General features: G+C 38.8%; 1 protein-coding gene across 1 annotated transcript in view; it reads right to left on the bottom strand.

The window, feature by feature from the left end:
* The window catches only part of NR3C2 (nuclear receptor subfamily 3 group C member 2), a 212913-nt gene that overhangs the window by 81260 nt on the left and 106100 nt on the right, over window positions 1–25553 (bottom strand). The window contains exon 2 of the mRNA XM_019472337.1: window positions 15676–15815. Within this exon, the coding sequence (XP_019327882.1) occupies window positions 15676–15815 (140 nt within the window). The remainder of the gene's footprint in view (window positions 1–15675; window positions 15816–25553) is intronic.

Genomic DNA, 25553 nt, shown 5'->3' with positions numbered 1-25553 from the left:
GATTAGTCTTGGCAAGTCCCACTTTAAGACGTTACCTCCATGTCTGGAATGGGAGAAATGTTTTTACCATGGCCTGCTCTGTGCCCCTTTCTGGATGCCAGAGGCCCTTCTCCCCTCTCTTTCTAAACCTTTGTTTCTGATTGCAGCTGAAATCTTAATTTGTCCCACATCTGGATGGAAATAGTTTAATTGTAAGGATTTCCCTCACTTCTTCAATTGACAATCTTAGTTTTAAGTGAAGCCTCCGAGAAATCCACATGCATACTGATTTTGGATTATGGATTCCATAATCCACATAATGCACATGCATATGGATTTTGGATAACCCCCACCTACGCTATATGGCAATACTTTTGATCTGTTTTTGCCTGCTGAATCTAAGCGGGCACCTTTGCTTGTAGAAGCACACGTAGCATTTCCCCCCCTTTTTTTTTCTTGGTGGCTTATTGTTCTTGCACCATGAGCTTGTTATTGAAAGCTTCAAGGACAGAAAGAATGGTGAAAGTAACAAGGACTTTCTCCCATTTTTAGAGGAACTGTAATAGAAAATAAAGTGTGAGAATTGCAATAGGAAGGGCTGAAATGAAAGTCAGAAAGATGATACTGTCCTTCAGTTCTCTATTTCGGGAACATTTTCTAACTCTATGGAAAAAGGGATGCTCAAGTAAGCAAATTTACCCAAATACTGTTCAAAAAACCCTCTGCTGTTCAACCCTGTTCTGTATTATCACAGAATGCTTTGAACATGTACTAATACATATGTTTTGCTTGTCCTTTTATGTCCTTCACTTTTTCATAAGCTTTCCACGAATGATCTTTTATTATTGAACAGTCAGTGAAAGATCTCATCCTTGTCATATTTCCTCTTCCTACTTTTAAATGAATAATTAACATGGAGTAATTGGTAGGTATTCTTTCTAAACTTCTTACATGGAAGTGGATTCCTTCACAAAATAGAAGTGAAACAAGAAAAGATGCAGCTCGGTGTGACCACTGTGTCCAAGCGCTTGTACTATTTTCAAACACCCTAATTTATTTTACAAAGCTGTATGCAATACTGCTGTATTAAAATATACACATATCTACTGTACTTGACAGACTGCCTGCTGCCCTACATTCAGCACAGAGTACCTGCATGATGACACTGCAGAAGTATGAGAATATGAATATCACTTGTTCTCAGGGCTCTATAAAACACTTGACTGTCTAGAATTCCACTGCCTGGCTGTGTGCACCTTGCATATGAAGTCATTAACAACCACCCTCCCCCCAAACAAATGAATGTACAACCTGATAGATAGTTTCATTCACGAATATGGTGCTATCACTGTAGGAATACCGTCTTCCTGTTATTACTAAAAAGACTGCAAGTAAAAGACACCATTTTTAAATAGGTTAGTGTCTTTTCATTCCCTTTTTTTAATTTTATGAATAGTTTAGTATGCCAGTGCACACAACCTAAGAAGTACTTATTATTAGTTTTTCCCAATAGTCCATCATTATCATTCTGTTGTATGAGAGAAAATTAGCACCTATCACTTACATAATTTCAGGCAGTATTGTTAAGAGTGGAATTTGCATGCATGATATGGTGTATAGGCTAACACAAGTCCATTTGCTAAGTCCACGTGGTAAAATGGATGAATAAATAATTGAATGCTTAGCTCCAAATATGTAATTATTCTTAGGAAAAAAATTAGAGCACAAGTCTGTGAAAATACATATAATAATACTCATCTACAGCTAAATACCCTAGACAAAAAATGCCCTTTCAGAAATGGAATAATACAGTTAGATTCCTAAAATGTTTACAGAAAACTTGCATAAATGCCCAAGTTTTGAAACTACAGGACTCTTGCACTTCTTCCCCCCAGGCATTAGCTTTAAATTAAAAAAGTTGTCCCAACCTAATGAAGAAAAGGCTTAGCAGAGTACTTGTGCAGAGCATACAAAAGGTTTGTAAACCTTCAAACTGCAGTTTAAATTGTTCCTGTTAGAAAAAGTTACAGCTCAGTTGTTCTGTTTCCACTCGCAGTATCATACAGTCTCTCCCCAAGAAAGTAACATTACCTTTTCTCACATCATCCATCACCCTGCTCTGTAATAAGCATCGCTGTTCTGACGCTGCAAGAACTGTTTGCCATATGTCTACTTCCAATACACGAGTCGCATTAGTTATTTGTTACATGTAAAGAAATGAGGGAGTGGGCTTTGCAACAGTAAGTACAGAACATCAAGACCAGTCCTTTTCCGTATTAGAGTGCAACATAAACCAACTTCCAGATGAAGTAAAATAAATAGGCGGGTACAAATGAGAAAACTATGCTCTAGTTCTTATGCCTGGTAGTAGCCCGAATGAACGCAAATATGCCAGGAACAGGGAATGAGTGGAGAAAATTCCACTATTCTGGATACGGTTTACAGCAAGAATCAAGAAGAATTAAAGGCAAATGAGACAAGATGTAGAAATCTGATACAACCACGTTAATGCTGATAGCAATGACACCTTTTCTGGAAAAGGTGTTGAAACATTAAATTACCAGAATTCAAAATACTCTGTTTATCGTAATGGTCAGTAACACATAAATGGCAGTGCCTTTTGTTGGCATCTTACAAGAACAGTACCAAAAGTTTCAAAGAAACCCAATTTTCTTCTAAACCAATGTTATACTGTTTTTCTGGTTTTGTGGACATCACATGGTGTTTTAAATAATGCATCTGACTTTCTATTGCAGAGGCTATTTCCATTTTGGTATTTTTCTCACCGTGTGACTTGAAAGTCAGCCTATGTTCTAAATCTCTAGAATAAATTTCTAAAATATAACCTTTCCACATTTATTTTCTGAGGCATTTATTTAGTCCTTCTGAATTTCTTCAGATATTCTTTTCCAGGTGAGAGTCATTGAGTAGTTTCAATAAACATAAAAACCTACTGCCTAAAACAGTAATTCCATTACAGCTTTTTGCTCTTATTACTGGTCATCTGGTGTACCCCTGAAGGAAATCTGTAGATGGACCCTTCTTTAAATTATTATTTAATAAATCAGAAAAAATAATCTGTTAGGAAGCATGGGAGTCAATCTTGAGAGGCAGAACATCATTCAGACTTGACAGAGCTTTTAAGTCTGTCCTTCCCATTTGCAACCACGTATAACTAGCAGTGCGAGTCAGTGGGAGATCTTCGTTAGGTCCAGGCAGAAACCTGAGCTCCTCTAGCAGTTAACCAGGCTCCGAGAGGGTAACTCTTGGCTGTTTTTCTCCTGCACTCACTTCCTTTAGTCTGAGTTACTTACTTTTCAACTAATAGATTGCAAAGCCCATCAATGTAAAGCAAAGCAATTTGACCGAGCAAAAAGTGTCAGGGACACTTTCTAGATGAGAATCAACTAAATCCAAAGCAGATCCTTTTGCTCTGAAAAGCAACAGTGGAGGGAAAGTCTGGAGTAAGGCGTACTTACCCTGGGAGAAGGAGGATCAGCCTAGGGAGCATATAACAAATGGGACATCATGGGCTGCACCCACAAGCAATGAGGGAGCTGACTCACGTCACTGAGAGACCACCCTTGATTATCTTTCAAAGGTCACAGCAATCAAGTGAGGTTCCCAAGGACTAGAAGGATGCAGGTGTCACGTTTGTCTTGAAGAAAAGCAAGAATACTTTTTTTTTTTTAAAATGGTGAATGGTCAAACAGGTTGCCCTGAGGGGCTGCGGCGTCTCTACGCACGGAGTAACCCCTCTGAGATACTCAAAACCCACCTGGACACAATGCTGAGCAACCTGCTCTAAGCAGGAAGGTTGGACTAGATAATTCTCCAGAGGTCTCTTCCAACCTCAGCAATTCTGCGGTTATATGATAATGCTCTCTCATCTGGACAAAGTTAATCCACACAAAATGGTGCTCTTTTCATAAACCTATGCACATTAGCACAGTCTTTGATAGTCCTAAAGGCACAAAATTATTAAGGCATATCTTCCACATCAAAGAAATGCTGTACCCAGTATTAGATGAAGTTTTACACAAGGAAGCTTGAAACAAAACAACAGGAAGAAAAGTATAGCTTCTAAAAAGAAAAATTATACTGCGAAACATCTGCAGCATATTCAGAAAAGACAGTAGATTAACCACATCATAATAATGTGTTTCAGTAACCTGTGCAGAAAACTTTTACAGTGTAAAGGTTCAAACTGAAATATTAAACATATTGGGATGTACTATGTGAACAAAGGTAAGGAAGGATGAATTTGAGGAACCATAACATAAACTCCCTCTAATGCAAGTATCAGTATGTACTAGAGAAGGTGGATTACAGTCTTCCCAAATTCACTTCAGTCAAATGGTTTAGGCACAGCTCCTAAGACCTTGAGGCACCTTGTTGCTAATTAGCTACAAGTACCTTTCTTAGGAAGCACCACCATCACCAATGTTTCCTGCACACGACCACCACCTAGGAACCTTGCTCTGGTTGCTGTTGCTGAACAGGTAGGAAGTCTCAGACTTCCCAACACCTCAAAACCTGAATTCTGATCCTCACAACAGATTAACAGGAAGTCTCTAACTACATTATGTCCTACTTCTACACCCTCGGTCCTGCATTGCCAGACCTCCAGTTTATCCTGGGGACAATGTGGATGGTGATTTAAGATGAATCAGCACCACAAAGTCAAAAGGACTCTTGTCCTTGAGTCCACGTTCACATGCTACCAAAAACAAAGTACATAAAGGATTATAGAGATTTAAAGAAGAAAGAGAGAGAGAAAGAGAGAGAGGAGAGAGAAAGTCAATGCCTGAGGCAGTTGAATAGTGCCCTGGAGAACTGGACTGCATCTCCTTTGCCATGGACTTACTTTATAATTATAAGCAAGAGAAGTCACTAATTATCCTCCTTGTTTCCTGAATATCCAACTTGAGATCCAGAGTCTGATTTGCAGTGGTTTAAGCGATCATAGCTGCAAGTAAAATCAGTGGGAATTGCACTTTGGACATATTAAGTGCTATAAAACGCCAAGTACTTCTGCCCCCTGAGGTCCTAAAATATCATAAATCATGAACCCCAAATCAGTGGGTATGTCTGAGCTTAATCTGTGCCTTAACTCCTCGACTGTAAAACAGGGGTAATAACCACTCATCTTATCTTGTATTGCAAGGATAAATTAAACAATGTTTGTGAAGCACTTAGATATTATAGTGATGAGCACCACAGAAAAGCTCTGTAAGAAGTGAGTAATTATGTCTTCTGAGCAAGGGATGAATAGTAATCAGCAGTGAAGGCACAGGACCATACATTGAGCAATGAGAAGAATACAAGATATTGAATAGCTGCTCATTAACTGAACATTATCCAATCTGTTCAATGAACAAGGCAGAGGTCTAATGGAAAAAGTTGTATGTGATTGTGTAATTAAGGCTGAATTAGAAATCATTACATGCGGTGCAGATGAACAAAGACCACACAGGCCACTAGCATTCATTATTTTCATATTTAGTTGCGATTTTGCAAACTTGATTTTTTTCTCCCCAACATATTTTTAAAATAGCAAACTGAAAAAACCCCAAGCAGCTCAAAACCCTTGAAACCCACCATTGCACCTAATATAAGAACCCACACAGAGGAGCAGAAAGGGGTGGGAGAGGACACAACCACTTCAGGTGGCCCTGCCACTCCAGACTCTGAAATGGGAGAAGAAAGGGTCTGCCACGCTGCCCGCGAACAGGACATCAGCAAGTTTTACTGCACAGGAACCACAGCACGCACGAATCCCAAGCACATGCTCTCATCTGCTGTGTGCAGAGCCTAAACACAGACTTCAGGCTTCAGCTACACCTCCATCACACAACCGCAGGTGACATACACACTACAGAGAAAGCTCACGTACTGGCCACTCCAAAAGCTGCCCAAGCTGCTGCATCAGTTCTGCAGCAAGTACAGAGCTCCCCATTAGTGTCAGCAGCTCCTGGCAGCCCTTTACCTGACACCTGAGCAGACTGAAGAGAAGCCTGCTTCTTTCTGCTTGCTCTTAGCGTGGACAAGGTGCATACAAAAGCCCCACATCATCATCACTCTTGAAATAGGTGGGAATGGACCGACTGACCCATGTACCCCTTCTTAGGGCCCTGGATTTGGCAACTCGGCCATGAGAGATGGCACCAAACAATTTTATAGGTTAAAACCAGGTAATAATTCTGTCTTACAGAATTTCCTCTCCTTAAACAATAAAGAGCTGTGGGCTTCAAAGTTGACCATGGGCCATTATTGTTTCTAAAAAACCCGACAAAACTGCCTCAGTCTAAGTCTAGACTTCAAACCTAACAGAGGAACTCCCAGTCTTCAACAACCTAAAACTGTGCTGCAAAAAAAGGCTGAAATCCTGGCTTCTTTTAAGGCAATGGGAGATTTGCCATTACCTTTTCCCACTCTATTTATATCTGAGATGCTAGCAGATGCCTTGTTCCCTCTGTCTATAACAGACAGATCTGTATGTACATTTTATCTCTTTTTTTTTGGTCTGGAGACTGTTTTCCCACCCTCTTATTTAAAATGGGATTAGGAGGTACAAAAAGAGGTTTTGTTTCTGGCTTTATATATTTATATATTTATTTTGAGGTTTTCTCTATTTAGAATTTCTTTCAGCCACGACACTGCAAAATTCCTTATCTCTAACATTGTTTTGCTGAAGGCACCTTCCAGGATTATCCCCTTTTGGCTCTTAACTACTTAACCTGAGACTGGAAGAGCCTTTTCAGGCTCTAAAAGTTTTCTGAACCTTGGGAGTTGTAGAAGAGAAGTGCTATTTGTTACTAAAAGTGAAAATTACAACATTGCTTTGATAGGCTGCCAAGGCAGGTAGAGAACAGCATTTTATAAAGTGGTATCTCTTAAGAATCAGTACCATAACTGTCAGGAGCTAAAGCATCTGACTAAGGATGTTTTGTGATATTTGATATGCTTTATGCTGTTTGATATAGAAGATCTTGTACATATATTTATGTCCAATTGCAATGTCCAATTTGAATGTTCGTTCATGCTTTAGTTATCCACTTACAGTTGTATTGTACTAGGCATTACAAAAAAAACCCAGCAGCACAGTGTCCAAGAAGCCAGACCAATTATACTTCAATGACAGGATTTCTCAGTAGCCAGGCTCTCACTTGAGGGGATTACCAGCAAACATAACCAAGCATGAGGTCACCTGATGGGGTCTGGGGGTACCTGCAGAGGCTTAGCTGGATAGGATGGAGTTATTTCAAAAGGACTTCACTCTCCTGAGCTTTTTTCTGAACTCAAAATGAGAAAAGTCATCGCAGGAGACAGACATTCATCTGCTAGTACAAATACAAAGCAATTCTGCCTTATGCAAGATCTGAGCACTTTACATAAATTTTTAAATATTGGAGTCCTGTATCCCTGTGAAGATCTGGGCACCCACCATCATTACATCTTAAAAATGTATTAGTTGGTTCATCCTCTCTTTTACTACTCCTACTTCCTTCATTTTTGGAGTCAGATGAACTCTCCAGCCTTACCAAGACACAGTATGAACCAAAAGAGACCTCTTTGGCTTATCCTTTACTATCACAGATAACCAAATCATATTATACATCAGTTACTTCTCCTACACTCCATTTCAAAGTAGGTACCTAAATCCTTCTGACTCCTTTCAGGAAAGCGCCCCTAAAAGTCCCTCTTCTTGGTGGTTTGCAGCCTTCTCAAAATTATCAAACTAACTAATGTAATTTTTACCCATTTGCTCTTACTTCAGTACAGTTCTTAGTTCAAAATAAATTCTCCTCCCTCTCAGTGATCTATTCCTCAACTGTGAAATATTTATAGACAGCAATCATGTCCCAACTCAGACTCTTTTTGGGTAAGCTAAAAAAAGCTAAAAGCATTTAGTCACCTGACATAAGATAAATTTTTATTCCCCAGATCATTTCAGAAGCTCTCCTAATGTGTTTACTTGACTCTGAATCAAACTGTCTACAGTTTCTATATATTGTGTCTATACACAATACTCCACATAAGCATTCCCAGCATCATTTGTACCATGATGGTGTGAATACTTTCCTGTTTGCTTGAAATACTTGGTGCATCTGAACATATGGATTTTGTATAACTACGTTACACAAGTGGCTCAGCCATCTTGGAACTATCACCTAAAAGATGAATTTCCCAGGAAGCACCCTGTCTACCTTCCCTATGCGGCACATGGAAAAAATCCGTTCCTTTTTAAGGAAAAGGCAGTTGAAGTATTCAAGAACACACTAAACTAATGGCTGTGACATTTGAACTTTTTTTAGCCAAAATATTTGTGGCTACCTTAAATCAGCATGCATTCACAGGGCCATCCCACCTTTATGAAAACTGTGATCTACCAGAATGTTACCCTGTGACGTGTTAAAAAAGAAACCAACTTAAAAAAAAAAATTACTGCAACTCAGTTCCCTGTCACATGATAAGAATGCCAAAATTTCCCCTCTCTTGTAAGGATGTAGAAGGTAAGCACGAGAAAGCCTGTGTGATGCCTGAATTTGTGGCAATCGAAGGCTGTTACCTAAGATAAACCAATCTTACCACTGCATGTATGTTCTGTTTACTGCACATTGTGCTTGTGCAGGCTGCCTATCACCTACTGAATATATTATTTTATAGATGAAGCAGTCTAGAAATTAGTATTCATAAAACAAAGAACAAAAGACAAACAAAAAAGTACAGGAGGAGAATAGTTGCACGCTGACCTCCTAGCATTGTGCGAGCGTTTTTCAAGGCTAGACAGCAGCCCATATTTAAATTCTCATCCTTGTACTTGTCTCTCCCTCTCTCCAGCAACACCCGCTTAAACGGTAAATAACAGTTACAATCAAAAAAATTGGGAATGTTGGAAAGTCTTGGGAAGAAACTATTAATGCTTTTGGAAAGGAATGAATGTGGATTTTTAGCTTTCTTGATATAAAATATTTTTTCAAATAATTTTGCCAGCCATTAACCAACTTGTGGTTCTTTGTGGCACTGCAGCTGCTAATCTCACCCATTCTTTGCTTGTTTTAAAACCAAGAGACTGTATCACCTAGATGGTTCCCAAACCTACCCCCTCCTTTCTGAAACACTACCACAATATGCTTGCTCTATTGGCATTGCACTCCACATTTAATATGCAGCCAGCATTTATTCTTGAGCATCAGTTGGAGTTTCTCACGCAGGCCACATATTCCAAGAGCCACAAGGAAAGCTTTTCCTCCCATTCCACCCCTCCCCAGCTTTAAAATATTCAGTTGTAATACATGCTCCATCCTTTATTAATCTTCCCTTTTTTGTGTCACACTTCTTGCTGCTTGGTTTTTTTCCCCCTTTTGGGGTCCCAGGGCAAACCTTTCTAGCTCCTTCCTCCTACCAGCCTCCTGAACTCCAAGCTCCTAGTAACTAAAGCCAACCAGGAGCAGGAACGAAGACTTCATTTCGGAGCAATACTGCCTGCCAGAGCAAAAACCAGGAAAAGTCCTTTTTATATCTATGAAAGCATGGAAGGCTGGCAGCAGCTTCAAACCTACGATGACTTAATTATTTAAATTTTATTTTACACCTATTAACCATAGCATATCAAGTAAGAGTAGCAGCTGCTACATGAATTTGACCAGCTCACTTGCCCTCAGCAGATCACCCATCTGCTTGCTCTTCACCTAATATTTCTGTTTGATAGGTTGTAAAACAGATTCTTGCAACAGGTCAGGAACAGAGTCAACTTCAAATCCCACATAGAAATTTCTATGAAAACATATGGACATCTATACTGAGTGATGTCGAATTTAGAGAGGCCACTGACCTTATGAAAGTGGATAAAAGGAAAATTGCAGCCTGTGATGGAATAACACTGACTCCATTACAGTGAATGAACAGAAGAGTGGAGAGTGAAGAACTGTATGTATAATTAATTCTAGTAATACAGACCTACAAAATTCATGGGTGCATACACTGCAAAATGGTGTGGAAAATGCCTTTCTGTAATGTATCAATTTCAGCTCCTACAGCATAAAAAATACTGTTTCTTTAATTGATCAATAAGGTAAACTTTCCTGTTCACCAGTAGTATTTTATGAAAATTTAAGTTATGATAATTAAGAAAATTATTCAAGAGCTATGTATTCCAGCATTTAAGTTCTCATACCTTGATATTTTTTCCACCTCAATTCAAATGAAAAAGTTTAGGAAGCACACAGAGAGGCTTTAGTTTCTCTTTATTTTCTACTGGGAGGTGTAGAGCCTTGGGAAGTTCTTTCACTTACAGTGCATGGGAAAACCATAGAAGATTACCTGTTTCTGAAAAAACGTTACGCATAACATATCACTTTCCCTCTTGTGTGGCCTTCCAGAAGCAGAGACTACAGAGAACTTCCAAAAAAAAAAAAAAAGAGTATCTCTGGGATATTATGCATCTGGCCCATTGCTAAATGGTTTGCACAATGCCTTTGCTTGCCAAAGAACTTAATTTATCTACCACTGAATTTTCAGGCTGGCAATAGCTTGCAATCCTTCATGTGAAGGTGAGTCTCTAGAAGGTTGTTGGATCCCTTTGGCTATGGCAAAAAGATCGGCCTCGGTGCCTGGCAAGGCAGACTGGGAGTTACCCCAGGTGACTGGTGGGTTGGATCCTCCATCTTGCAGCCCAGGCTGTTTTGTTTCTGTGTTTTCAGAGCAGCCTGGCACAAAGGGAGATGAAGAATGGCACTTCTTTTCCATAGCTCTATCTTTGAGGCAACCTCAGTTCCCACAGCTGTGCCAAGTCCTTGCAGATTGCTACACAAGAAATTCCATCCCTTCCACTATTGTAGCGAAGTCTTGGATAACCTGCGGTTCGAACACGCAGCGAAGGTAGGATTTCTTTGTTACTAGGCTGTTCGCTGAGGTGCACAGCACATTTGCTATATCCAGGAGGCCATTTAAATAAGACGGCATCAGATTAGACTTTGTAAAGTTTCCTTCAGCCAAATTTCCCCCTACTTTAAGTAGGCAAATAGCAAATGTTCAGGTGAAAAAGAAACTTCTGTTGCTGTGACTGAGTTTCTACTTCAGAGGTGAAAGGAGATCTACGCTTCCGACTTAAAATAGCAGAACTAGCTTCAAGGTGAACCTCCTGAAGCAGAAATCAACAGCAAAATCTGAAATTTATTGAACATCACATCTTTGTATTTAAAGAAAGGACAAGCTTCCCTATAACTAATACAATATAATTTGTTAATTCTTCCATTTTAAGTAGCCAAAAATCTCCCAGCAAATATGCAAAATAACTGGAAGAAGATGGTCATTTTTGCTGTAGTCTTTAGCACCATTTGGAGATGAAAAAATGCCTTCCTTTTTTCTTACCTTCAAGCCGAAGGAAGAATGAAAGATTAACTTTAGCAACTTAAGCAGCGATATAAATTTTGATTTAGGACAGATTACCTCATACTTGTCTGGAACGTGAACAAATAAAGATTAAAAATGCAAAGCATACGCAAGAACAGCCGTGATTTCTGACTTCAAGCCTGTTACTCTCCTTAGAGAAAGCTGGTTCCGTGAAAAAAGAGAAGACAAGACTGGCCAGGTGCTTTAGGTTCCCTCACAGTATAGTGTATTTTCAGCATATGACTCTATTAATGATCATAAATTAAAGTTTAAATAACTATGATTGGCCATATCTGTAATTTAGAAAATCATACAATATAGTTATCCTAGGTAAAAATATATTTGAAAGACAAATGTCTTAACTTTTGCAGTGACACCATTTATGAACATTTTTATGGTTAAAGGATTTTAGTGTTTGCAAGGCAGATCAAATTTATATTGACACAGTCACATTTCTTCATACCAGACTCCTGTTCATTGAGTCAGTCAGCAAAAAGTTCATGCTTACTTGGTATCAAAATTTTGCACTTCAGTAATTTACATCCCTGTAATGAATTCCACCTGAAATTACTTTTGAAATTTGACCAATAAACCCATTTTAATACTTTTTTGGTCTACAGCTCTCCTTCTCATAAATTCCTTAGATATTTCCTGCAAGTCCCCAAAATAAGATTCACTGGGAATACAATTACCAGACTTAAAATTGTAAATGCAAGCTTTAGTCTCTTTTTTGTTGTGTACTTTCTTGTTTTTAAATTTCAGTGCAGTTGTTCTTTTCTGTTATAATCCCTCTGTTTTATGATATTTCAGAGCAGTGCAAAGGAATTGGCACTCAAAAGCTGTTCAAAGTGGGCTGACGTTAGCAATTCTAGCTGAGACCCAAAGAGCTGGGTGGTGTGCAGTGGTCCCTCTCTCCAAATCCCCCTTCTCTCTGTTTCCATGCTTTTTGACACAATTTGTCTCCCCACTTCATAGAATCATAGAAGGGTTTGGGTTGGAAGGGACCTTTAAAAGCCATCTAGTCCAACCATCCTGCAATGAGCAGGGACATCTTCAACTAGATCACTTGTCCTTCCACCTGAACACCAGTTGCCCTCTCCCACAATTTCCATCCCACCATATCTTTTGAAGGACCATCAGTATGTAACTTTTTAAATTAAACTAAATAAAACTTTGATTTAATCAACAGAAACTAATGACCCGCCTCTTCCCCTTGAAGGAGAAGAGTTGCTCTGTTCAAAAAGGGCACAAACTGAAACACAGGAGGGTCCATCTGAACACCAGGAAGCACTTTTTTACTTTGAGGATGACCAATCACTGGCAGAGGTTGCCCAGAGAGGTTGCGGAGTCTCCATCCTTTGAGATATTCAAAAGCCATCTGGACATAGTCCTGGGCAACTGGCTCTAAGTGGCCCTGTTTGAGCAGGGGGTTTGGACCAGATGACCTCCAGAAGTTCCTTCCAACCTCAGCCGTTCTGTGGTTCTGTGAAAATGGCACCAGCTGTAGCTACCGTATTTAATAACAATTGGAAGAGGAGGCCATTTTTGAAACAATATAATTTCTCGTACAACTTTCTACTGAAGAATGTTTTGTGGATCAAGTAAGAAATATGTGTGTGCATGCACGCATATAAAGTGTGTAAAATATAACTGGAAAAATATTCATGAATCTTTAAAAAGCCTATACACATGATTTCAGGGAAACGGTGAATGAAACTTGAGGAGTATCTTCTACTCTTTTACTACAATCTTTTAGAGAGAGAACAATTCATTTTTACTCAAATTAGCCACTGTATTTATAAATTCCCCACAAAGTTGTTTCTGTGTTCACAGAGGGAGTTTTACTGTTTTCTTTGTAATAAAGACAAGAATGCAAGCACTTAAGTAAAGAACACAGCTTTAGCTCAGAGCTGAGACAGGTATGCCCAGCTACATTTAAGGTAGTTCTTCCACTTTGATCTATTTTTTATTTATACCATGCACTGAACTGCCATAGTTTTAAAAACATCCTCAGGAACATATCATACAGAGTAATTACTACAAATATTTAATTTAAATTAGGAAACCTCAGGATGAGGTGTTTTATTGGTCATGTACCCGACTGAAAAAATTTATGACGACTCTACAAAAAGTTTTGTTGTTACAGAACTACCTACACAAATTTTTATTCACATTGATAATTTCAGGATGTTTGGAGCCAAAATATATATATATATTATGTTTTTGCTATGTCCTTTTGTGGCTAATACTCTACAATGTACTTTTATGCATATACATATATATGAAAATTGCAAGCCAAACTTTCAGTGTTTGCATAACAACAATCTGGTAGCAGCAAGAGCTCAGTTATGTGCATACCAGGCAGAAGTCTAGACAGTGTTCACGTACTACTGATAGGAACATATATGTTAATATAATAATTCTAAAAAATGTATTTTAAGCTAATTTAAAACTCCTATCTTCCACTTTTAGGGATGACAGGGTTGTTTTGTCTTTCATATTTTGAGGTTTTTTTGCTTAACTCATAAACTTTCAGTAATTACTGGTAACTTCTAACTACATTTTAAAGATGTATTTCTATGCATGATTACAGAGTAATTTTGGCTTCTGAGGCTTGGAAATGTAGTCTTGCTACTTTGTTAACTCCCAAAGGGATTCCTTGGTAATTTTTCATAAATTCCTGTAAAGTTGGATAGGGATATCCATCAGATTATGTCAGAAAGGACATCAAAAGAGAGGGCATGGTAAATGTAGATACACAGTACCTTGAAATTACAGTGATTCAAGACTGGGAAGGAAGCTTTCCTGGAAGACAGGAAAGGAGGAAGGAAGATAACAAAAGGTGCTGTCACTTCACACAGTATGTGCAGGTGTATGCAAAACCTCACTACCACAACAAAAAAAAAATATCCTCATGATTCAGAGGCCAGCTTAGACATGGATGTCTGAAGACCCATCCATGATGTAGCATGGAAGCACATGGAGGAAATCACTCGGTGAAAATAAGTAAGGTTTTCCAGTTCGTGTGCTACATTATGTGACAAAAACTCAAGGAAGAAGTTGGGGAATGACGGCATCAAGGTCAGCTATTGCACAACAGTAAGAGAAAATGCTTTCAGAAGGGGGAAACGTTTTCCATGTCCTTCTAACTTTGGGAAGTTCATTTCAATTACATTGGCACTTTTGATGATAGATAGATAAATACATTGATAGAGAGAGATTACATGAGGTCTTGACTTCAATGACGCACAAGTCCTCTAGGTCTATTTAACAGAGAGCTAAATCCTTATTGCCATCAGCAGCAGATTTAATGATCACAGAAGAAATTAATCACATCACATACTGCCTCACTCTTCTCGGTGCACAAGCTGGACACCATATTAAGAGCCTATTTTCTTCCTTCTAGGTTTTTCTTCGTGAAAATAAATAAGTAGATATCGCCTGCTTCATCAGTGGTCGTAAGAACATCTACTCGTCAGCAAAGACTTTAAAAAAAACTATACAGTATTTATGTCCTTTGCATGCCACGAACTCTTATTCTTTATCAGGTATTAAAAACTTAATTTTTATCACTTGAAGAAGGTGCTTACAAAGTCTGTAAAGGTCAAACATTTTCTTTTACCCTAACAACCCAAGTCATGGAGAAGCAACACCTACCAGAGGTCCTGTAAGGTCACTCGGAGTGATCCTAACTTCTTTCTATTGAGATGCCCAGGAAAGACTAGCTATACCATAATTAATATAAAATAGGGAGATGTCAGCAAAACACTCCTGTGATGATAAAGCTATCAAAATATAGTCCTCATGAAAATCCTAGTCCTTAATGAAGAAAACAATCTCTCAGAAAAGCACCATGATCAATTCCTGCTTCCTCACCAATCTACCACAGTACTGTAAAGCCACTTCTCTTTTGCTGAAAGATGAAGCAGATGCACTACTGAGTTGAAAGCCCTGGATGTACCCACAGGGAGATAACTGACCTGAGTGAACTGTACTGTCGTATAAGCCTGCCAAAGCATGATGAGACAACCGCATTCATCCTCCAGTACAGGAGAAGCAGGAGTATGTTTACATCAATTGTATCTGTATCCATTAAAAATTACAAAAATCCACTTGGAGGAGTGGAGAAGAAGCCTGATTCAGCAGTGGCATGAAGTAAAACAACACATGCTTTAGAAGGTGTACATTGTAAAACACCCTGACGTATTCTACATCAATTATATCGCACATAATTGGAGTTCATTCAACTTTTTTGGGGTTTTCTTTTTTGTTCATGTTTTTTGTTTTGTGTTTTCTTACCTTCTACTGCTCTCTTGAAGAAAACTTTACAGCTGCCACATGTAACCACCCCATAATGACATCCAGATGCCTCATCTCCGCACACCAAACACACTTTGGAAGGTCTTGAAGATCCAGTTGATACACTTCTCAATGAAGAGCTAGAGTGAAAAACAAAACAAAACAAAACAGCTATGAATATTTCAAATCACACTCGCCTTAATGCAAAGTTCAATTAAGGATTTATAACAGGTATATTGCTCAAGGCGCCTAACAGCTAGGAAACCACAACTCTTTCTGGCAGTGCCTGGTTGAATACATGAATTGCTTTAATTAGTAAGTGCAATATTTCTATTGTCTGTTTTAAAACACCCATAATACATCAATGTTAATGTGAGAAGTTACCACAAGGGCAGTGGAATTTATTGGTAGCAGATGATTAAAACTGAAAATAAAACAACAAACAAACAAACCACTCTGGCAGCGACCTGATAGCTATAAATTTTCTTTCTGTCTGTTTGTTTCAAGCCTTTACAGCTAAGGAATACCTGTACTAAAGCCGCTAAGACCATTTTTATGAAGTAGCACAGCGAAGTGGTATGCACTCTCCTGTCCACATTCCTGCTTACCACTACAGTGGTCCTTGAGCTTATATCTAATATTTCTGTAATTTAACAGCTTACTTCCAAAGTAGTTTTGAAGCCTTTTTACATTCTGTGAATGCAGAAGACCCTTCCATATGACTTTAGGTGCCAGAAAAGCAGCACTGGAGGTTCAGAAACCATCCTGAAGTTTTGCAGACTGATGCATCTTGCAAACCATCTGCCGCCTTCTTAAAAGACGGGGCATTTCTGTTGATGGCTTTTTTTAAACCATGACCCTCCAAAGGTATCTTTAGGAGGTATTTTCCACTGGCAGCTCTAAAAGACAGCGTTCTTCAAAAACAAGATACATTTCATGATGCAGTGAGTCTCCTCCTTCCCTTCTTCCCCCAGGAACTGGAAATGCCACCCTAATGTAATCGGCACACTTGGAGAAAAGTGCCAGATACTGAAGGAGATGAAAGTTTTGGATCCCTCCCATGCCTCCGGAGGGCTGGGAAAGTTTTTCCTTCCACACAGCCTCTCTTCTCCAGGTAAACGTGACCTCTTGCATTTACTTCACACATTATCTCTCTGAATGCTGCCAAACAACTACAAAGACAACCCTAAAAGAGTTTACACTGGTGGTGAAATAATCTGATAGTTCAAATTGCAGGTCACAGGCTATTTATCGGTCAGTCATTGGGAAACGAAGTTCACGGGTAGTCTTAATTCAAACATAAGATAACCAGCTTGCTTAAGAAATTTCAAGTATGCACCCTTTGCCTTTTTCCAATTTTCTATCTTCCTTTAAAGAGGTATACAGAGGCCAAGTGATTTATCCAGGGGCACAGCACGAATGTCACTCCAGATCAAGGACTGCAACTCTCCTGACCTGCAGCTTTACTGTAACATCAAATCTAAACGTCTTTTTAAATGACAGCGTTCAGATGCTAATCAAAATGTTCCAAATAGCATTCCTGCTCTTGTCTGCTCGCTAGTCTGTTAGATTTACTAGTTTTAGTCCTCGTGCTATTTATACTTTCATTACATAACATCACACTACTTGATAATTGCTAGGTGATGGCATTAGCTCATCTGTTAGAGAGACAAAGGAAAGCCTCACCAAATCTATGTTAAATAAGTTCTGTGTGCTCAAGTCACAGTCATACCTATGCACCCTGCATTAACCTATCCCTAAGGAAAGGTACCCTCTTCAGGATTTACCAAGACTGTGGTGGTATTCAGCTCTGCATTTGGTTTTGTTTAGGCAACGAATGGGACTTTCTCCCTCTAGCACGTTTCACACTGCATGAAAAACATGAAGCCTTTCATTAAACAAAATTCTTCAAAAGATGCCTGCTTTCTAGAGAAAATGTCAATAACCTGGAAAACTAACTCCTTGAAAATGCTTTTTTTTTTTTCTTTTTCATTGCAAACGGTGATATTTTGTCTGAGAAGGGAAACATTTCAATTCTGACATACCACCAAAATGTCTTGGGGCATTTGTAATTTTGATAGTGCATGTTCCCATTTCTTCAGAAGACTAGCAAAAATTTTCCTAGTCTTTCTATCCTGAAAAAGGTCAGTGTGGTTTGTTTTTTTTTTTTTTAATATCTAAAAAACGTAATTATGTTAGAGAGCTCTTCCTGTGGAGAAATGGAGGTTTCCAGGGTGTCACAGCAGTGTGCGTGTTTTTTTAATTTATATACACACACACACTCTCTCCCTCTATATATACACACTGTATATATATATATAAAAAAGTATGTATTTTTTTAGTTGAAAATAAATTGTCACGTAGGATTTGCAGAAGGTGGGAGAGCCTTTTTTTAGATACAAGCTACCCTATTTCACTTTCACTTACACAGAATTATTGGGTGTAAAAAAAGCCAGTAAAGACACATTGAGACACCAGTTGATCCACAACTATTATTAAATGCCTACCTAAGACATAATCTATAGCATATTTTATACAGTGCTTCTCTAAATGAAGGGCTTGAATATAGCTGAAAGGTGAAGGTACAGCTTGAATACAAAGCATGTATTCAACTACTCAGTCACAGCATCACAGGTGGAAACTTAACATTCTGTAATAAAATTCAATTAATTCCCATACATCCTTTTAATCAGGTTAGAAGTGGAATAGGTTAAAACACAAATGAGGTATTTTCATTCTTAATAGGAGTATCCAACATGGAGCAATTCTCAAATACTCTACTGCAAAGAAACACTGATATTAGCTGTTGGTACTTAAATCTCCTCCAACTTGTGCCAGCTCTAGCTATGATTGCCTTCTAATGAACAATGTTTGGTTGGTTTTAAAGTCTCTTATGTTCTCTTTCACCCACGCTACACCAAAGTATTTGCCAATTCAAAATGCTGTTATATTACCTCATACGAACGTAAAGCGGTGTTTATACATACCTGCAAATAATAAAAGGCTGAGTCCAAAAAATATGCTCAAATCATATTGCTAAACCTCAGATTAAGTCATTCTCTCCATGGAAGCTTTTCTTTCTCAACAAGGCATGCACGGATGGTTACACCTTTTCCTCTTGAATCTCTCTTATGTTCAGGTTGTCATTCTTAGGAACTTGACCATGGTGAACAAGATCTGCATCAAGATCTGACTGGTGAGCAAACTACCTCTCCACCCTCATTTCAAGGCCAGATATCCAGTGCTTATGACTCAGAAACACACTTTCTTTATTCATCACTTTTATTAAACCAATTATTTAATTAATCAGTACAGCTCTATATCCTATAATACGTATAGGGAGAAACGCTACACTAAAAAAAAAAAAAAAACAAACCACCCACAAACCCACTTTGAAAGTGCTTTTCATGCATGCTCCAAGTTAAGTATTTCCCTTTTCATTAATTTTCCGCAGAAACATCCCATAGATTTCTATCAAGTAATCCTAATGTAAACTGGTATGTGGGAAACGTTACAGGCAGGTAAGACTTAAAAGGTAAAAACTAAGTGTTAAATTCAGTTGATTATAACAGATATATATATTAATTTTAGTTCTTTTTTTGGAGCTCAGTTTGATTTTTTGTTGCAGAGGAGAAGTTTAGTTACAATAATCCAGATTATTTAGGTAATACATCGTTCTCTCTTTTGAAAAATACAAGAGTTGGTCCAAATGAGAACAGATACCATAAAAAAAGATCAGGAACTTTACAACTGACTCCCTGTACAGCAATTAGCCTACTGCCAAATATCTATTTGAATGACATGCTAAGTGTAATGACATCTGTGGGCCACAGCAGGATTGAGTCTTAAACTTTAGACCAAGTGAAAACACTGTGTTTACACATTTGCCCAAATCCAAATTAGAGCCTAACAACTATTGCTCTGATATTCCAACAATGTTTTTAAGCTTTCACACAATGGACTATTGTTGACCCAGAAAATTTCTTGTGGGCAGCAACCTACTCTCAATATAAACTTCTAACTGAAGACACAAGCAATATGAAATAGTACCACAGAGCTGGTTACTCATCACTGCTTTCAGAAGCCAGTGGTTTCCATAGGTTGATTAGGTGTTATTACTCTCACACCTCTCTCATTATTTCCAATACAAAGGAAAAAAAAAAAACCAAACCACCCCACCCCCACCCCCCTTTCTGCAGGATTCAAATACAGGAGATCTAACAGCGCATACATATTTTATCACAATGCTTTTACAGCCAAGGGCAGCATGGAGCAGTTTAACAATGCCAAATGTATCTTCCAAATGATTTGTAAAATGGTTGCTTAGATGGCTCCGCTAACATTTGTCACGTTGTAGGGTATGTGATTAGGAATAAGCCTGATTTATTATCCTCAACAGTGCAAATGCTGGCAGTTAAATGCTGCCCTTGACTAGCCATTGCCATCAAGCTCATTTGTGTCTCTGCAAGTTGGCTTTAGTAATAGTTATATGGAGAATTAATTAGAAATAACAGATTTTGTAAAGAAGAGTCAATAAACCCACAGATAATCCAGCATTTTAAAAGCTGATTATATAGGTTATTATGCTTTTCAAACCAGATGTCATACAGGAGCACTGTTTAAACAAACGATGCCTCTCTGATGATAAAATGAAGCACTCTAAAGAAGCATAAGCCACAATATGAATCCCAAACTCATTTGTTCCAAGAGCTTTTATGAGATCTAGATGAGTCCTTTTTAATTCCACGTCATTGACTTTTCTTTTTCATACAGAAATCTTCTGGTAGTAAAACAAACAGAAGGAACCTGCGTGAACCTCAATAAATAACGTTATGCAAAAACAAAGGTAAAAAGAAGTTGAGATCAGCATCATATTTTCACCAAAAGAAAAAACAACCTTTAAGAGGAAGAATAGTCAGGAGATTCAAGATGCAGAGACTGCCAGCATCTTCCTTCTACCCTCTCATCTCATTTCTGAAGGGGTGTAACCTCCTTCAGAGCGAGAGTCATCTTCTACTGGGGACTGGCACATGAAAACACGATAGTTAACTTTGCACACAGACACTGAAACTAACCTTCCTGTGGCCCAAAACAAGAACTGTGTATTTCAACGGTATTTCACAACCATGATGTGGACAGTCTGGCTGAGCATGGAGACCAGAGCTTGGCCCACCTTTCACACCCAAGGAAGCTCAGACGGTCAGGAGGCAGCCAAGAGTTGACCAAGATCCGCCCAAGAGTCCCTGGCGTTGCCGAGCTGGTCATGCTGCTGCAGCAGCACACCCACACGCTTGGCCCTCACCAACCTCAACGCAGCAGGCCAGCTGATGCCGCCCAAGAGAGACAAGAAACGCCCACACTGAATGACAATACAACTCCTTGCAATCTGGCACTAAAATCAAGAGACCGATTACCAAGTTTATGCTACCCTGGAAATATACACTTTTCCCCCTCCAAATAGTCCCCTGAATTCTTCCTGGTTTCCACAGCTAATCTTACATCCCTAAGTGCTTCCTTTTACCGGTCACTTCTCTAGCAGCTCTCCTAGCATCTTCCTTTCTTTGACTCATCGTTAACTCAGCCATCACAGTAGATAGCATAACCATCTCCTCTTCACATTACCTCCATTATTTTTGTGCATGTTCACATAGAAACAATAATTTCACTGCCCAAGATAACTCTACTAGTTATTTAGAAAACATTATACTGGTCAAAAGTTGTCCAACAGATTATCTGACCACTACACAATGATGTTGGTCATGACCTCCACCAGTGGCATGTATCATCTCCCAGATTTTGCTCCATGCTGCTAGTTTTAATTATAGAATCTAAGGTTTGACCAGTATCAGGTTTCGCCTTGAGAGGCCCAAATTTGTTAAAAAGTTTCACTGTAGGAAGGCACCCTGGCTCTCTCCTATAACTACCTGTTCCTCCGATGGCACCAGCCCCTGAGCCACACGTTGATCAGGTGTGTTTTCCTGCTCCTTTCGGTATCCTTCCCTGCCACTGCAGGGATAGAGGAAAACACTACCTGCGCTCCCGATCCTTGAACCAGTCGCCCCAGTGCCCTGAAGTCCCTTTTGATCGCTGCAGGACTTCTCTCTGTAACCTCATCACTGCCAGCCTGTATAACCAGCAGCGGGTAGTAATCAGAAGGCCGTACCAAACCAGGGAGCTTCCTAGTGATGTCTCTGACCCGGGCCCCAGGGAGGCAGCAGACTTCCCTGTGGGACGGGTCCGGTCGGCATATCGGGCCCTCTGTTCCCCTCAGAAGGGAATCGCCTATGACAATTACCCTCCTTTTTTTCTTAGCAGATTGTCAATACTAAGGTTTGACCAGTATCAGGTTTCGCCTTGAGAGGCCCAAATTTGTTAAAAAGTTTCACTGTAGGAAGGCACCCTGGCTCTCTCCTATAACTACCTGCATAAAGCAGATTAGCAGACTGGAAAATGGTATTTCTTAAATGTCAGACTATATAAACCAATCTTCTTGTCAGCAGACCAAGAAAGCATAGAGAAGTGAAAAGGTGCAGAGATGAAACGATCGGATTTTCAGAGAAGGTGGCAGTCACATGGGACCTCATGCACACTGAGCTAAGGAAGGACCGCTGAAACCAAACCACCCCTGAGCCTCAGCAGCAACAATCCTGCATGCAGGCGGAGCAACATTTATCCTCTGATGTTTGGCAGAGTGGCATACAATTTGCTAAATAACCTAGCTGCAAATTCTGCTGGCTGAGTTTCTCAGGGCATTATCCTGTTCCTACAGAGAAGACGACAGACATTACAGAAATGGTTATGTTTCCTTGGATAAAACAATGGGGCTCATATGGCCACTACCAACCCTTACACCTGCAGCCTTAAAAACAAGGCTAAGATTATATTTTAAGACTAAACCTTAAAAAAAAAACCAACCCACAATGAACAAAAACTTTAAGACTCAGAAAACTTGAACAAGGTCTAAATATTTTAGGAAAGCTAACTGTGTACTTTAGTGCATATTATGGATGATAGACACCAAGCGTAACATCTGAAGCAGTACACGCTTACTCTGACATCTGGAGTACTGTATCAGTCCATAAGTAATATAAGTGGTTAGGGAAAGAATTAATTTTTTTCTTTAATGTCTTCTCTCTGTTAGAATAACAAAGATAACAAAAACATCCATTGAAAATACATTTTCAATGTGAAATATTAAGGAAATTCAATTAAGGAAGAAAAACGACCTAGAAAATAGTATCTTCTTGTGCTATAAATCAATTATTTTTGAAACATCCCAAACTTCGGGATCCTGAAGCTCTTACTTGGATTAACATTTATTCACTTTTGTTTGTTTTGTTTCAGCTAATGATGAAGAACTCATGCAATCCACTATTACTCGCTGTAATTTTAAAAAAAAAAAATATACCAGTATCTCACCAAAATAAACTTATTTTGCCACCTACAGCTTTTCAGGTATATTTTTAAGAAAATAAAATTTAAAAAAACCACACAGAAAATTCAGTAGCTGTGATACTACATTTAATTTAGTGGTTAGTCTCAATTATTTTCTTTTTTTTTTTTTAAGCACAGAGGTATTCTATTCCAAGACAGAAAACTTTCAATTGTTTTTTCAATTGTCAACTTCAAACACTACAACCCTAATACAAATGTATCGATTACAAAATTAATCCAGTATTTATTTTTTTTTCCCCCTCTTAAGAAATGTTTAGTATGATGAAACATGTAGGAATCAGAGGGGAAAGTGCATTTAGTTAAGAGAAAGCAAACTGTGAAATCAGATGGTTTCCTTCCTCAGCAGCTCCATTTCACACATTAAGTTACTTTATTTAGCAATACCTAAGGGTCATATATCACACTTTCATACCTGGATCTTACTTATGGTAACAAGCAAACTCTGACATGCGCTGGTAACAGAGAAGGTTCCGCTCTTTCTCCCAAGCCCCCCAAAAATCTAAAAAGATTCACACTAAGAATTCTAAAAAAGCATTTAAATTGCAGTGTTTATTCTGCAAATAGAAGCTGATGGGTTCTCCTGTGCTGTAGTCACCAGTGAACAGGTTCCTGTATTTAGTTTAACCTTAAGGCATATGTTGATTTTACAAAATGAAGCAAGTGTACTAAGCTCCTTCAATTTCCATTTACCTTAGTGGATGCTGACAGGACCCAGCATTTTCCTCAATCCAGCTGTAAGCCTTAACTTTTCCTTGACCTTCTCTACTGAAATCTTTCAGTAGCAACTATAGTTGGCTACCCAAATTTTACCTCAGAATGACCTGTGGACTACAGAAAAATACAAACTTAAGTGTAAACAACTGTGTGTTCTGGTGGACTGAAACTGAGGAGCACTTATCTCCCAGGGAAATAAATCTACTTTTTACCCACTGATTTAGCGATCAGAGAAGCATAACATCCTCCTAATATTCTTCCGCAATGCACTTTTCTCCTCTAACTACTGTCACTATGTACCAAGATCCAACTGCCCCAGGGAAATAAGATTTACCTGTTCTGCAGTTTTTTTAGTACATAAATATAGTTATCTGTTGAAATGGAATGGTTAATCTAGACGAGGAGTTTCCTATCAGGAGAAAACCTCCAACTTTGAAGCCAGAGAACAACAGTAAGCTTCACAGCGCATCTGCTCTAACTCTTCATATTTGGTCCACTTATAGAATTAGTGCAGTTTAAATGCATGCAATGTTGGTATTTGTGCTGCTGATTGTAAATTGCTATGTATTGTATAGCAAGATAAGGCAGGAAAGGCATTTTGTTTAACTCTTTCTTTTCCTGCACCTGCTCACCTGCCATGACTAAAAGGAAAGAGACACAGCTTTGAAAATCCAATTTTTCATATCACCATCTCATCTTCCACCACTGAAACATATGTGAACTAATTATGCATCCTGATCACTCTCATATGAGAGCATAGCAGTGTTTACTCAGTGAGGCTCTGCTGCCTTCTTGGTCAGCAGTATTTTAAAACTGCATAAAATGAAGTGATTCAAATGAGGTTCACCTGCTGATGGGGGCACCAGTGGGAAATCATTACCATGAGGAATTGCAGGCAAGACAAGACTGTGTGACTATTTTGCTCTGCTATTGAGGACTTCTAAGACAAAAATTGAACAAGCAAGGAAGAAGAAAAACATACATAGAAGCCAAATGCAGGGAGATGCTACCAGTAATAAGAACATCTCTTTAGAAAGCCTCCTCTTTTCAAAATACAGCTCACTACTTTTTTCAAGTTCTTCCCTCAGAGTCTAAACAAGCAACTCCTAAAAATACCTGCCTTTGCTTGAAAGCTTTATTTTATGAAACCCTTATTACAGCAACCTGAAATGACATTGATGACCAGAGTACTGACCATTTTCAACCTTAAGAAATGTCATTCTGTTGCAGAGCCCAAAATCTACCTGGTATGTCTGGCAAGGGCTTGGCCCCGTAAGTCCTAAAAGAATACCTATATCAAAAATATTAGTTTATAACAGAAGCAGCTTGGTCCAGTCATACATACTTTCCTATTACAAACTGTTTGTTTTATCTTCTGAGTGCATTATATGCTTACAGAGAAAGCCACCACACCATTAATGCCCTAACCACACAATATAAAAAGTTTACAAGAGTCCCATAATCATATAAAAAAAAAATTTAAAAGATTTCATAATAGCAGAAAGTAAACAGAACTGCCATCCCCAGTCTACTGGGGATAAAATACCACAATAGAAAAACCTCCAGAGCAACCATGAAACCATAGGGAAAAAATGCACCAAAGCACAAAAAAAAGGTTACCATGGGAACAAAGGCTATTTTCCAACTTGTCAAATAAAAGCCCCAGTATGGCAGACCTTTACTCATAAGAGCAATCCCACGGGCTTCGA

The sequence above is a fragment of the Aptenodytes forsteri genome, unplaced genomic scaffold (genome assembly GCF_000699145.1).
Source record: "Aptenodytes forsteri isolate BGI_AS27 unplaced genomic scaffold, ASM69914v1 Scaffold227, whole genome shotgun sequence".
Lineage (NCBI taxonomy): Eukaryota > Metazoa > Chordata > Aves > Sphenisciformes > Spheniscidae > Aptenodytes > Aptenodytes forsteri.
Note: the sequence above shows the minus strand (reverse complement) of the source record. Positions and strands in the feature narration are given on the sequence as shown.